At 44.1% G+C, this 13,874-nt stretch overlaps 1 protein-coding gene across 7 annotated transcripts in view; it reads right to left on the reverse strand.

Annotated features, from left to right (window-relative positions):
• The window catches only part of ARID1B (AT-rich interaction domain 1B), a 445,974-nt gene that overhangs the window by 127,694 nt on the left and 304,406 nt on the right, over positions 1-13,874 (reverse strand). For all 7 annotated transcript variants that reach the window (XM_025202638.1, XM_014519339.2, XM_014519340.2 and 4 more), the window contains one exon: positions 11,648-11,891. In XM_025202638.1, coding sequence (XP_025058423.1) covers positions 11,648-11,891 — 244 coding nt within the window. The remainder of the gene's footprint in view (positions 1-11,647; positions 11,892-13,874) is intronic.

Genomic DNA, 13,874 nt, shown 5'->3' on the forward strand with positions numbered 1-13,874 from the left:
CCCCCCCCGGAGGCACCAGTCAGCGAGCCGGGGGGGGCTCCCCGGCAGACCCGGAAGTGCTTCCGGTCTACTTTCGCGTCTGATGCCGAGTGCACTGGGGAGCCCTCTGAGCTCCATGCACCGCAGCACGCAAGAGCCTACATACCTCTATCTAGAGGTACGTAGGAAAAACATTTAAAGCTGTCTCAATGTCTGAATCTCTGAATCAATTTGGAGGGTTCTGATTCGATTCAGACAGATTAAAGGGTCCTCTGATTTGAGTCAGATTTGGTGATTCAGACACCGAATTGGGCCAAATCTCCGCTGAATCCAACCAGGGACTGAAACTTTGCAGAGCCCTAGTAGGGGGCTGTGCAGGCAGGACTCTAGAGCTGCTTCTGCTTCAGTCCAGCTAGGCTACATGGGGAGCCAGGTTTAGCCAGGACAGCAGCAATAGATGGGTTGCGCCTCCCTGCCCATAGTATCCTAGTACATGGGGTCGGAACGGACCTAAACAGATCATCAGGTCCAACCCCTTGCCCCAGGCAGTAACAGGTGCCGGAATCATATCACCCCAGCCAAATATCTGTCCAGCCTCCTCCTGAAGACCCCCAAGGTAGGAGAGAGTACCAAGTCACTTGGGAGCCCAGTCCAGAGCCTGGAAGCCCTAACTGTAAAGTATTGTCTCCTTATGTCCATTCTGAACCTTCTCTCTAACAATTTGTGGCCGTTATTCCTAGTAACCCTGGGTGGTGCCTGGGGAAACAGAACTTTCCCCAATTCCCACTGGTCCCCCCTGGTGAGTTTGTAAATGGCCACCAGATCCCCTCTCAGCCTTCTCTTGTGGAGGCTGAATAGGTTCAGGCCCTCTAGCCTCTCTTCGAAGGGCCTGCCCTGCTGCCCCTTGACCATGTGGGTGGCCCTCCTCTGGACCCTCTCAATGCTAGCCACATACCTCTTGAAGTGCGGAGCCCAGAATTGGACGCAGTACTCCAACTGTGGCTTAAACAATGCCGCATAGAGGGGAAGGACCTGCTTGTAATGCATCTGTAGATGCACAACAAGGTGCGGTTAGCCTTGCGGACTGCTTCCTCACATTGGCAGCTCACATTCATCCTGGAGTCAAAGACTCCAAGATCCCTTTCTGCCACCATGTTGACAAGAAGGATGTTCCCCAGCCTATAGGTGTGTTGCTGGTTCCTTCTCCCTAGATGCAGCACCTTGCACTTGTCTGTGTTGAATTCCATCCTAACCTCATTCTGAGCCCAGTCCCCCTGCGTGTTCCCTGCCAGCCTGGGAGCAGGCTCAGGGAGGGGGCAACCTGCCTGCCACCCCTGCTGACCCAGCTTCCCACACAGCCCAGCTGGAGTGGGGCAGGAGAGGCTCTGGAGCTCCCTTTGTTTCTCCGAGGCAGCTGGTGACAGCAGTAGCAGTGGAGGGTGGGGGAGAGGAAGGAATGGGTACCCAAAAAAAAAAGTCCCCTGTTACTGCTCTTGCAGTTTGGCTTGCCTGCCCCATGGAGGAGGGGAAGGAGTTGTGAGAGGGCATACAGCCACACTGAGAGACCGTTGCTGCTCGTGCACCCCTCTTTACAAAATCATGCATCTGCCCACGGTATGCAATGGACATCTGAAAGTTATAGCAAGAGTGCTTTTAACAATTTTGGTAGCTGTAAAGTCCCCTGTTACTGCTCTTGCAGTTTGGCTTGCCTGCCCCATGGAGGAGGGGAAGGAGTTGTGAGAGGGCATACAGCCACACTGAGAGACCGTTGCTGCTCGTGCACCCCTCTTTACAAAATCATGCATCTGCCCACGGTATGCAATGGACATCTGAAAGTTATAGCAAGAGTGCTTTTAACAATTTTGGTAGCTGTAACAGGGGTATCTGAATCTTGTATGCGATCTGAATGCACACACACGAGGAGAGGCTACGGGACCTGAACTTGTTCAGCCTCTACAAGAGAAGGCTGAGAGGGGATCTGGTAGCCATCTATAAACTTGCCATGGGGGACTAGCAGGCAATGGGAGAGTCCCTGTTCCCCCGAGCACTAACGGGAGTAACAAGGAATAATGGCCATAAATTGACTGACTGTAGATTCAGGCTAGATATCAGGAGGCACTACTTCACTGTCAGGGCGGCTAGAATCTGGAACCAACTTCCAAGAGAAGTGGTGTTCCCTCCTACCCCGGGGGTCTTCAAAAGAAGGCAGGACAATTACCTAGCCGGGGTCGTTTGACCCCAGCATTCTGTCCTGCCCATGGCAGTCAGTCGGACTTGATGATCTGCTCAGGTCCCTTCCGACCCTACCAACGATGAAACTATATTTATGAAAAGTATTTTATGGGTTTCCAACACCTAGTCACCACAGATCCAGCTGGATTTAACATCTATAATATAAATTAAATAACCAAGATAACTTTAAATAGAAAGCATTAGCAGAAACTATTTGAGCCAACTGTTCCTCTTGGACACTTGTCCATGTCTTGGTTTTAAACTTAATTTAATGATGTTAAGAATCTACAAGCCCAAGAACCCTGAAAATTAAACAGTCCTCAAATACAGAATGGGTTGCAAGAGTTTAAACTTCCCTAGTATTTCTTCCTTGCTGCTGTTTCTTGGAGAGACCACCTCTAGAGAACAAGACAGTTCCTTGACCTTTCTGATGAAACCCCAAGCAGGGTGCCAATTCTGATAGTGCTTTTGTGACTACCGTCCCTAAGGAAATGGACTGAGACTACCAACTCATTTCACACAAGCCAAATGGTCTTCAGACGATAACTTATAATCACTAGTGATCTAGTCTGAATTTTAACACATAACAGAGGTTAAATGATCCACATTGTAGAACTAATCCCTAGAGCCACATACCTGCAATCTGACTGCTCCTTCTCCCATTTAAAAAAAAAGTGGATTATAGTGTAAAATTCTAAATACTGCTAAAAAAAGGGAGCTAAACTAGTGCTATCCAAAACATTCAACATTTCATTTTAAGGGAAAACTACAGCCTAGCAAGCATTCTAGATTTGTAAAACTGCTGAATAGATGTTTTGTGTGCTAGCAGTGATTAAAAACATGGCTATGTCAATGGCATTTTGTGTTTTGTTTTTTTCTGGTCTGCTTGCCAATAAACAGCATGCATCTTCCTTGCAACAAGCTGTTGCAGGATTTTTGCCTCTGGAGAAGCCAAGAGGGAAATATTGATGGATGTGTTAAAATAATCTTTCTAGGCAGGGGGACCATGTCCATTTTAAGGGGAAATAATCCCCTTTCTTGTCTTGCAATGGCATTTTTAAGCACCTGTTAATTTTAACCAGAAAAATGTAAATAAAATATTAGCCAACAAATTCATTCTCATGTGATAGTCATCTTTTTGAAATAATGCTTTAAAAACACTTTAATATACCAGTAATAATGTTTAATAAAGCAGGGATTTTTGTTTAAGGTATGACCATGTTACATCTGATCAACCTATCTTATTCCAGTCATGCTTCTAACAATATTTATTTCATTAGCTCAAACTTCTAGCAGGCATGAAAGAGACTATTATACCCATTCTGATTCACACTTTAAAACCTCAGTTTTAGCCCATGATGGACTAACCCTTACTCACTATTTTCCTTGCTCTACTACTCAGTCCTTTTAGTCTGCCCACACTAGTTTTCATGCCAAATTACAAGACTTTGAGCTTGGTTTCTAGATTTTATAACAGCCGTGGACAACTGAGTCCTCCTTAGGTCCTTAATGCTTGCACCCATATCAGCTTGTACTATAATTGTCAGGTCTTCAATATTATGCTAGCTGGTCTGTATGTGAACTGGAATAAAAATCCAGCTCTGCAAGAAAGGGAGTTCATTGCACAATGGGATACAGCTCCTTTCCTTGCATCAGTATTGAACTAATTAATTTTGCAGGTGGAGCAATGGTCATTTAGATGAGACACTACTGAGATGCTGACCAACTGTTATCATTAAAGGTCTTTTAAGGTAGATTACGTTAAATACCCCCCGCCCCCCCCCCACATTTTTGGTTTCTGGCCTATGCAGCAATGTTTTGTGGCAGAACTGCATCTGTACTTACAGTTCCTCTCTGCCAAGTGGAGTAAGGCTTCTGCTGCCAATTGGTAGCTGGGTGAAGGTACGTATAGATATTCTCATACCTTCAGCTGGTTACTGAGGTCCATTCAGCAGCTGGTGCCTGTCTAGTGAGCCCTTCATGCTCTGGCAGCACAGCTGCTGAGTGGAGCTGCACAAAGCTGCCAGAAGCCTGCAAGCATCTATGTGTTCAGGCATTAGAGGCAGCTGTACGTAGACATAGCCTTACTCTGGAATAGGAACAACCACATGTGAAGTGATTCCTGAATACACAATTCCTGAGCAACTCCATACACAGACAAGTCTTTTACAGAGAGGAGGCAGAGCAAACCTTACCTAGTGACTGAGTCTATAGCCAGTGAAGATGTGTGAGTTGGCCAAATAATTAAAAATAAAAGGTATCAGAAAGAAGTTCAGAAAATAAAATTATGTCCAGTGATGTAAAAAGCCACTGTTTTCATTTATTTCTAAATACATTTGCAACATACAAAGAATTAGCATTAAAAATGTCAGTACCCAGAAAAGTAAAACTCTTGGCTGGGATCTAAAATAATATGCATTTCTGAACTCCCATAAAATCTTCCCAGGCACTAAGGGGTTAAGACTTTCTTGGCCTATCAGCAATCTCCCACAGTACACTTGCTCTTCTTAATATTTAAACACTGTTGCAGCTTACACCCCAGAGAAGAAAGAGCTGATGAAAGCCTTCGGCCAATGAAATAAAAATTTGGGGAAAAAAATTGTTTAGCTTATTTACATTTTTGCTTTGTTAGTAAACTGGAACGGTTGGTGCAGGAGGCAAGAAAAGTAAAATTAACATCCACTAAATCTTCTGGCAACAGCAGCGCATTTTGATGTTCTGCTGTGTCAGCTTCTACTAGTGGTTTAGGGTTGAATTAGGAGCAGCATAAGACCTAAAAGCAGTATAGGGCATGACATTTATATTCTTAAAGAAATTTTATCCTTATTCTAGAGAACGCTACAAAATAAAGACATTATTATTTTGGATAAAGTAAAAGGGTGGTCTCTGTTAGAAAAATCTACAACAAGATCATATTCCACCAGCATCTGACACTGGCTTGCTTTTAATTGTTAAAGAGCAAAAAATGGGCTCTGTAATGTAAGTGTGGCTAAAAAAGAAATGATATAGCTTTGAGAAAAATATGCACTTGTGAATAAAACACAGTCAAGTGGATCTTCTACCCTCAACAGTTAATCTCCCTGCTATATTCTAATTGTATGGATGGAAACAGACTGCAGAGATGTGTGCCACTTACCACAAGAAATATCTGTTCAGCTTTTCACAGAACACAGGAAGGAAATGCCCACTGAGTTAGGGATGTGCCAATGTCAGTGCTGTCTGTGCCAGTCCATTCCCATGAAATTCACAATGTGTGATAATAAGCAATATGGGAGGGCAGATTTGCAGTAGGGTGGAGAAACAGTTTAAACAGGCAATGGAATGGAATCAGCCATTTGGGAGGTTTAATAGTGGGCTGTTTGTTTGTCTGCCCTTTTGATGTTTCATTAGTTGTCAATTTTGTTTCAATGAAGGAGGGATGGGGAAAAGGATGCTTCCTTTCCAGCAAACCCTGGGAAAGCAACACCTTTATTTTAACGGCCTTCCCGCCAAGAACCCCCTGCAACATTTTGGCTTTCCCTCGCCATAGCTATCAGCAACACAACAGCTGCTCATTTTACAATGACTTGCTGGAGAGAGAATGATTGAAAGAGCCAATCTATGTCACATGGAGAAGCTGTAGCAAGACATCGCAGGAGGTAATAGGAGAGGATTGAGGTCAGAACAAACAAGGGAAGGGCGAGGAAGGAGTGAAAAATAGCAGTAAACAAAAATGTTAAAGAAAGACCAAGAGTATACTAAAGAATATTCGTTTAAAAAACAAGAAACAGAAACAAACAAACCCCTGTAGCTTGATCATCACAGGCCACAGAAATATGGGTAAGTGCTGTCTTACTTTTTTTCCAAGGCACTATAAGTGGAGTTGGAAGTTAATAAACAACCGGTCATGACACAAAAGGGTGGAAACTAAGCAGGTTGAAAGCGGAGGATGACAGGACAGTCCTATTTATATAGTTGAAAATCTTAACATCCAAAAGGTGTACTAAAGAGAGGCTTACAATAAAGCTGAATAGAGCTCTCTCCCACCCCATAAGTAAGATCTGGGACAACGCTAGTGAAAGCTGACTCCTCATCTCAATCCCCCAAAGAGATTGGGAGACTAGAAGGAACAGAGCACTGAATATGTCTACCAGGGTCCTGTCCCTGGGAAACTACTTAAAGCATCCACCTTTCATAGCAGCTTCTGGTCAAGTAGCTGTCTAATAAATCAAAGCCCACAAAACCCTGCTATCCTTCGTGACTGCTGAAAGTGTGAAAGAACTTTCTGTCTTTTATTGTTGTCAAGCCTTTATTCCAGGGCTGTCCAGCATCCCTGTGGCTGAGGGCCACATGGTGCTGGAGCACAGCTCCCAGGCCACACGCTGTACTGCCAGGCCTCTTGGATTCCCCTTCTCTCCACTGAGTAGGCAGTGCTGATGGTACATGACTCCCATTTCCCTACTGCAGCACAATCCCCTGCTGTGCAGGCTGCACAGGCAATACATGCTATCCCTCCCTTCCTCCCTCAGCCACACAGTTGGACAACCCTGCTTTATTTCGTAACCCCAAGATGCCTGATTGTTATAAGGTGGGAGATACCTACTGCTCTCCATCTCCTCTATTTAGTTAAAAAACAAGTGGGGAAAGCATCCCAACTTTCTCTATTAACTCTGTGCTCAGTTATTGGCAAGACCAGGGCGAGGGAATCGCTCCTACTCTCATTCCAAGATTCCAGTCAATTTCACTGCAACTCTGACAGTTCTCAATACCAGACTTGATAATGTCATCTTGCAGCTGTTGCTTGGGAAAAGGCACTATAGCTACCTGTGGATTCATAAAAACCCTGCACTGGTTCACATTCGACACATCATCTTCTACCACAAGAACAAAAAATACCCCTTGATTTTGGAACCAGCTTAGGCCAGGAAAAAGCCAGGAGCCATCTTTCTTTCTTTGGTGTCATTCTGAAAATTGCCACCTAAGATGGTGCTTCCAAAAAAATGACTGATTACAGAATCTAACAAGAAAGGTGATGATCAAAATGATATCTACTTCCTGTTCAATTAGGTAGGTGAAATACTGATTTCTTTACCAGACTATGACTACTTGGAGGTATTTAACATTTAATGAAATTACTCTGGATCTAGTCTCTGGGGCCAAATATGTTGGACAGTCCTGTTTTAATGCAGTTGCTTTAAACAAATTTGAGGCCTCTTTCAAAGTCATTAAACTTGGACTCTAGGTTGCAAAGCACAGATTTAGTGTGTATTTTCACCAATTAGTTGCCTTTAAGGCCAAAGTGACTACTACAGCAGCTAGTCTGACCTCCTCTATGTAATAGGCTCTTATATTTATACTTATTTACTTTGGTTTTGAGCCCAATACAAGAAGTTTGGCTAACTTCTCATTGGCTGTAGCCTAACTTTCCAAAAAGGCATTCAGTTCTGATTTGAAGACATTAGAAGATGAAGAATCCTCCTCTGTCCCTGGTAGTTTATATTAACAGTCATAATCACGCTCACTGTTAAAAATATTTTGCTTCCCATCTGAACTGGTCTGACATCAGGTTCCAGTCACTGGTTCTTATAACTTTCTCAACAACATTAAAAAACCCTTTAGCTAGCATTTCTCCCTGTGAAGGTTCTTACACACTGAAATCCAGCCACTTCTAAATCTGCTTGCAAATAAGCGAACTGGATCAACTCCTTTTGTATCACTGTAAGGTATTTTCTCCAGCCCCTGAATCACTATTTGTGAAACTTTTCTACATTTTCTCCCATTTTTTATTACCCTTTTTAAAATGCAGGCACTAGAATTATACGCAATATTCCAGTCTCACCCACTCCAGATACAAAGGTAAAATCACCTCCCTACTCCTGTTTCTGTTTCTACATCCAAAGAGCTCATGAACTGGGAACTCATGTTAAACTCACTGCTCCATACAGACTTTATGGCTAGGGACAGACATTACATAAACTGGTTTAAGTGATCAGAAACTGGTTTAAACTTGTAACAGAACATGAGTTCAGTGCACATAAACCAGTGTCAAAATGCTGACACTAGTTTAATGTAAACCTGGTTGAATATGCTATCAGACTTAACTGATTTGGGTCAAACCGGTTTATGCAATGTCTGTCCCAGACCCCTTCCTGGTTTAAGTTAAACCAGAGTCCCCCAGCATCCCAGATGCTTTACAGACCTGGGCTGGGCTGTGCTCTCTGCTTCAGAGAACAGGGCTGGCCCTGCCCCTCTGCTTCCTAGCCAGAGCTCCAGCAGAGACTGCAGGCACAGTAGCGCCCACCTGGCTTCATGGATCCCAGCCCCATGGACCCTAGGCATGTGGTATGCTAGCTAATGCTGAGAGGTAGAGGGGTGTATGTGTGTTTGTGTCCAATTTCACTGGGACAGGACAATGGCAGACACAGCAGTGTCTGCTTAGGGCTTTTTGGAGTTAATCAACAGGTCAGCTGGTAACTTCAGTCTGTTCCTTCCTCAGAAAAAGCTGTTTAACAAGAGCTTGAATTAACAAGAGCTTGAACTAACGAGAGGCTTTTGTTTTGTTGATGGGCTGATAAATGCTGTGTTATCAGTCCCCTGCTGGCTCCCTCGCCTATCAGGTTTGCAGACAGTATGAAGAAACAGGGAGAGGGAGATTTAAAAGCTCAGTATCATCAACAGATGCATGCTCTGCAGCCCCCCCACCCTTTTGCCTCAGAGTGCTAGCTGGGGGCTGGCAACACTCCTTTCCCTTGAGCAGCCAGCAGGGAAAAGCCTGGGATGGTGCAGGCAGGGTGAGGGTTTACACCCTTCCCTAATTAGAGCATCCTGCCAGGGCCAGGCCACACCCCTCCTCAGCTCAGCACTGTACAAGGGAAGGGAGGGCTGGTCTAGCACTCCCCAGCTTTTAGCCTGAGCCACTGCAAGCATGCACCTGAATTTCTTCAGTCCAGAAGGAATGTCTGTGCAGTTGCAAACTGATTCAGTCTAGACAGGTTAGACTAGCCTGCAAAGAATAAATCAATTCAGGCTCAGGCTTTTTGAATGTCTGTCCCTAGCTTATAGGACCAGTTGTTTTCAAGATAAAAGCCCCTATTCTGTTGATATGTCTTGTATTCCTTGTTCCTTTTGCCCTTTTTTGAATATTGGAGCAATATTAGCACTCCTTTGATCTCTCTTAATTGTGCCAATATTTCTAAATTTATTAAATTAAACATCAGAAAGTGATTTATAAAACTTTGTCCTTAAGAGATCCTTTTTAAGTTTCTCACTTGGCTAATAAGGATGAAGAAATACTTGCAGTCCATAATATGATACAAATATATCATCCTGACATCCAATATACAGAATGGAAATATACATTGAACACTGCTATTTTTTTTTTACATAATCACTGACGTTACCACCTCCATCTAGTTATGGGCCTACACCATTTCCAGGATTTTTTTCTTCTAAGCATACTTTAAGAACTCCTTACGGACCTTAGCTGCACTAGCCATTAATTTTTTTTGATGTCTTTAGCTTCCCTAATCAATTTTCTATACCTTATACCCTCTAATGTACATAGATTATTATCTATTTTCCCCACTTGCTGTATATTGCTTTTTGCAGTTCTAATTGTTGCCTTTACTCCACCATAGAATCAAGAAGGATCTTTAGTGAATGTCCTTTTTCTTGATTTCAGAATTGTGGCTTTCTGGCCATTGAATGAGGTCTTTTAACAGAACTCTCAATTCTCATTCACCTCATTTGATCTTAAATCTTTACTCTCAGTCAATTCTGCTCATAATTTTCTTCAGCCTTGGGAGACCAGCCCTTTTGAAACACCAAATGATTTGGGATCTCAGCCCATCACTGCCAAGCTAGACTGGTGGGGGCCAACTGATAATGTGTGTCAAGAATTAATGCATTTGTTCGTTTTTCTTGTTGATAAAACTATGGTAGTTTTCCAGACTTCTTAGTTCATATGAATGACTTGTACCATACACCAGATGCCACTAAAGAATTAATAGTAACCATGCCCCTGTCATTTTAATTATTACTGGTAGGGTGGGACTCTAATAATTTGTTACCCCCAAAGGTGGATCTGGGATAGGGGGAGGGGCAGATGCACTAGTGCACTTGCACTCCTCTGATTCCTGCTCCACCCAAAGTTTAAAACTAACTACCTGGCAGCTGCAACAGCATTTGTAGTCAGGCAGTGCTGAGGGAGTTGACTGAGTTCATGGCTCATCATAATCTACCCAATCCCTTCTAAACTCTTTATTCCATAGGTATTAATAACCCTCTCCTTTTTAATAGTCTTCTTGTTCCACCAGTTAAGCGATCCTTTGTTTTGCAATTCTGCTGTCTGTTAGTTGCTCCTGGAAACAAAGTTCCTATTTCACAGCCCTGCAGATGGTTTTTAACTCATGCCAATGCAGTTATATATACTTTTGCTTCAATCTTTAAATTTAATAATACAGCCCTAGGCCCAAACCATATTAGTAAAGCTCCTACTAACTGGGGAAAAATGTGTTGTTTTACATGTAGGGATCTACCAAAATTGCAATTTTGTGGATTTCATGGAAATTGTGATATCTGTAGTGCCCATAAAAGAGGGCAATGCCTGCAAAATCCATGAAAATGAACATAAGGAAGTGTACTGAAAATAAAATGCTGGATCCCCAGAGGGAGCCAGCAGGCTTTACTACACTGTGGCCCAGCTACGAAGGGCAGTTCAAGATGGCTGCCAGCCCTGCCTCTCACTGCTGATTGGCTGAAAGGATTGCCAGTCATGTGGTCCTGCCCCTCGTGATCAGCCCATGAATATGGCAGTCAGCCCCACAATCTCCCCACGAAATCAGATGGATTCCTCCTTCAGTTAGGTAGACCCCTATTTATATATGATGATACACCTCTCTTTAAAATTCTAGATCTGTCCAGAGTTACCCCCTCCAAGTGCTGAAAATATTGTCTTGATCATTCTGCATAGTATTACAAACTATGCCTTTCTGAGATAGCCATTTTCACCTGCACTTAAAACACTGCATAACTCCAGAAAACAAAGACAACAAAACCTTGATTTAGAATAAAAAAGCCCTATAAATAATTCAAAGAAGTGTGATGCCTTTGATAGATGTACCCAAGAGAATGTCCCAAACTAAAAATTCAGACCTGCACTTTTCAAAAGTTCAGGGAGTGTTCAGACCAAAGGTTTGGATTGATCCATTACAGTGAAAGGCACCAAATACAAATTTGGGATTTAGACTAGAACCTTCCAAGATCTGAGAGTGCTTGGATCTGAAGTTTTGGGTTGAATCCATCTCTCTGATAGCTGAGTGATGTTATTAACAAAGGAGACCCACAAAATCCAAGATTCCTAATAAATGAATGAATATACAAAACATAGAGAGAATTATTTTTATAATTTCATATGACACAATGTTTCTACTACCTTTATTTTTTAAAACAAATTTACCTGGAATACTTGCAGGAGAAATTGGACCAGATCGTGACTGATTGCTTCCAACAGGAGAGCCTACAGGGGAAGGCGATGGACCACCAGGGATGCTGGAGAGATGTGGAGAAGCATGAGGTGAAAAAGGTGACTGTGCAGGGTTGCTCTGCTCCCCCTGACTGCTTGTAGAACCTGATGCACTAACTGCTGAACTCAGTGTTGCCTCCGTTCCAGTGGGCAAGTCATCAATGGAGCCAGATAAATCCTGAGAGGGAAAGAAAAAGAAAAGGATAGAGTAGCAGTAAGAACTAACAACTGAACTACAGCACCTGAGAACGGACAGGCAATGGACTTGCAACAAGAAGTGAGAATGCTACCTACAAAGTTTTAGTTACCTAAATAAATCGAGGCAAAATTTCCTCTGTACCAACAAAAAGATTTTAATGTTTTCTACTTGTGGATTAACTTTTTATATCTAAGCCCACAAATTCTTGAGGACAGCAAAAAATAAATAAAAATGATGCGCCATTTCAACTTCCCCTTAGTATTTTTGCATTTAGAATTATATCCAACATACCCTATTTACTTGTGTAATAGTCAAGACATTTCTCTTAAAAGGTATGATTTGCTGAAGACTGGAATGCACTCACATGGGAAACCCATGCCACTTGCTATGTTAATTCCAATCCATATTCAGTCTCATCTGCAAGATCATGCAAGATAAAAAAAAAAAAAGTATGGGTGGATGTTCAAACACAGAATTACACCATTTGTTTAGCAGCAATATTTCCTCAGCCTTGCTGGAATGGGTGCATCCTCATTTTGAGGCAATTTTTTGGGAAAAAAGCATGGCTATTACATGAGTAAATACAGTAACTTTGCCTAATTAAAACAATCATCAAAATAGCAGGTGAGGGGTATCAGATGTGCAGTCTTGTAATGCTTTTATTCATGCCATTACATTTTCAGATGTGATGCAAACATAAAGCCATGACTTCATTTACAGACCTGGTTGCACTTTTTTCAAGGGTAAATAAGTCTGTTCTAGTGTGAAGGTTTAAATTCTAATCTGCCTAACTACATTCTGCCACCCTACAATCCGCCTTCAATTTCAGTTGGACACACTGGTTTTCACTTGCTTCCTGAAGTATTTCATGCTGTGGCTGTACATTATTGAACAACTGTCACAACTTATTTTGGAAGTGGTGGTTAAATGGGTTCCTACTCCAGTCAAATTGTACTTACTTGGACCCTACCTAACTGAGATGTTTGATTATCTGGAAGTTGGGTAAGCCCCCAAGAGTTATGTCGCTCCTTGGCTCAGTGGGGTTAAATTTCAGTAAACTTAAACAATGAGACTTTGTATAACACAGCAGGTAGATAATCCAAAGTTTTCAGTAGAAGTGGGAGTTCCAAAAACTCCAGTAACTTTATGTCAAAGGATACCATTAGATCAGGGGTCGGCAACCCCTGGCATACGTGCCGAGCATGGCACGCAAGGCCATTTTGCTTGGCTCGCTGCAACACAGCTGTTTGGAGCCTCCCGGCTGCAGCCAGCCCCGGCTCCAAGTAGCTGCTGCCAGTGATAGAGTTCGGGCTACTCCCAGCAGGGCAGCAGCTCCCCAGAGCGTTCCAGCTGCCTGCTGGGAGCAGTCCGGGCTCCCAGCTGGCAGCAGCTCCCCAGAGCCGGGAGGCTCCAAACAGCTGTGTCGGGCTCCGGCATCAGCTCCGCACTGGCACATGTAGGCATGCCTCGGAGTGGGCGGTGGGGGCGGGGCCTAAGGCAGCGCAGCCCTGGTCTCCCCCCCACTCCCGGCACAGGGGTGATGAGCCCGGCGCAGCTGTTTGGAGCCAGCCTGGGCTCTGGGCAGCTGCAGCAGGGTGAGTGCAAACAGCTCCGCCGGGCTGATCAGCTCCATGCTGGCGGCAACTGCATGGGCACCTCGGGGCAGGCTGCACTGCCCCGCTGTCCGCCCTGAGGTGCCCGTGCAGTCGCTGCCAGCATGGAGCCGATGCCAGAGCTGTGCAGCCCAGTGGCGCTGTTTGCACTCTGGCTGCTGCAGCTCCCCAGAGCCTGGGCTGGCTCCAAAGAGCTGCGCCAGGCTCATCACCTCTGTCCCGGAAGCTGGGGAGAGAGAGGGGCTGCGCTGCCTCAAGCCCTGCCCCCACCGCCCACTCCGAGGCATGCCTGCACGGGCCAGTGCAGAGCTGATGCTGGAACCTGGCACAGCTGTTTGGAGCATCCCAG

Source organism: Alligator sinensis, unplaced genomic scaffold (assembly GCF_000455745.1).
Source record: "Alligator sinensis unplaced genomic scaffold, ASM45574v1 scaffold331_1, whole genome shotgun sequence".
Classification (NCBI taxonomy): domain Eukaryota; kingdom Metazoa; phylum Chordata; order Crocodylia; family Alligatoridae; genus Alligator; species Alligator sinensis.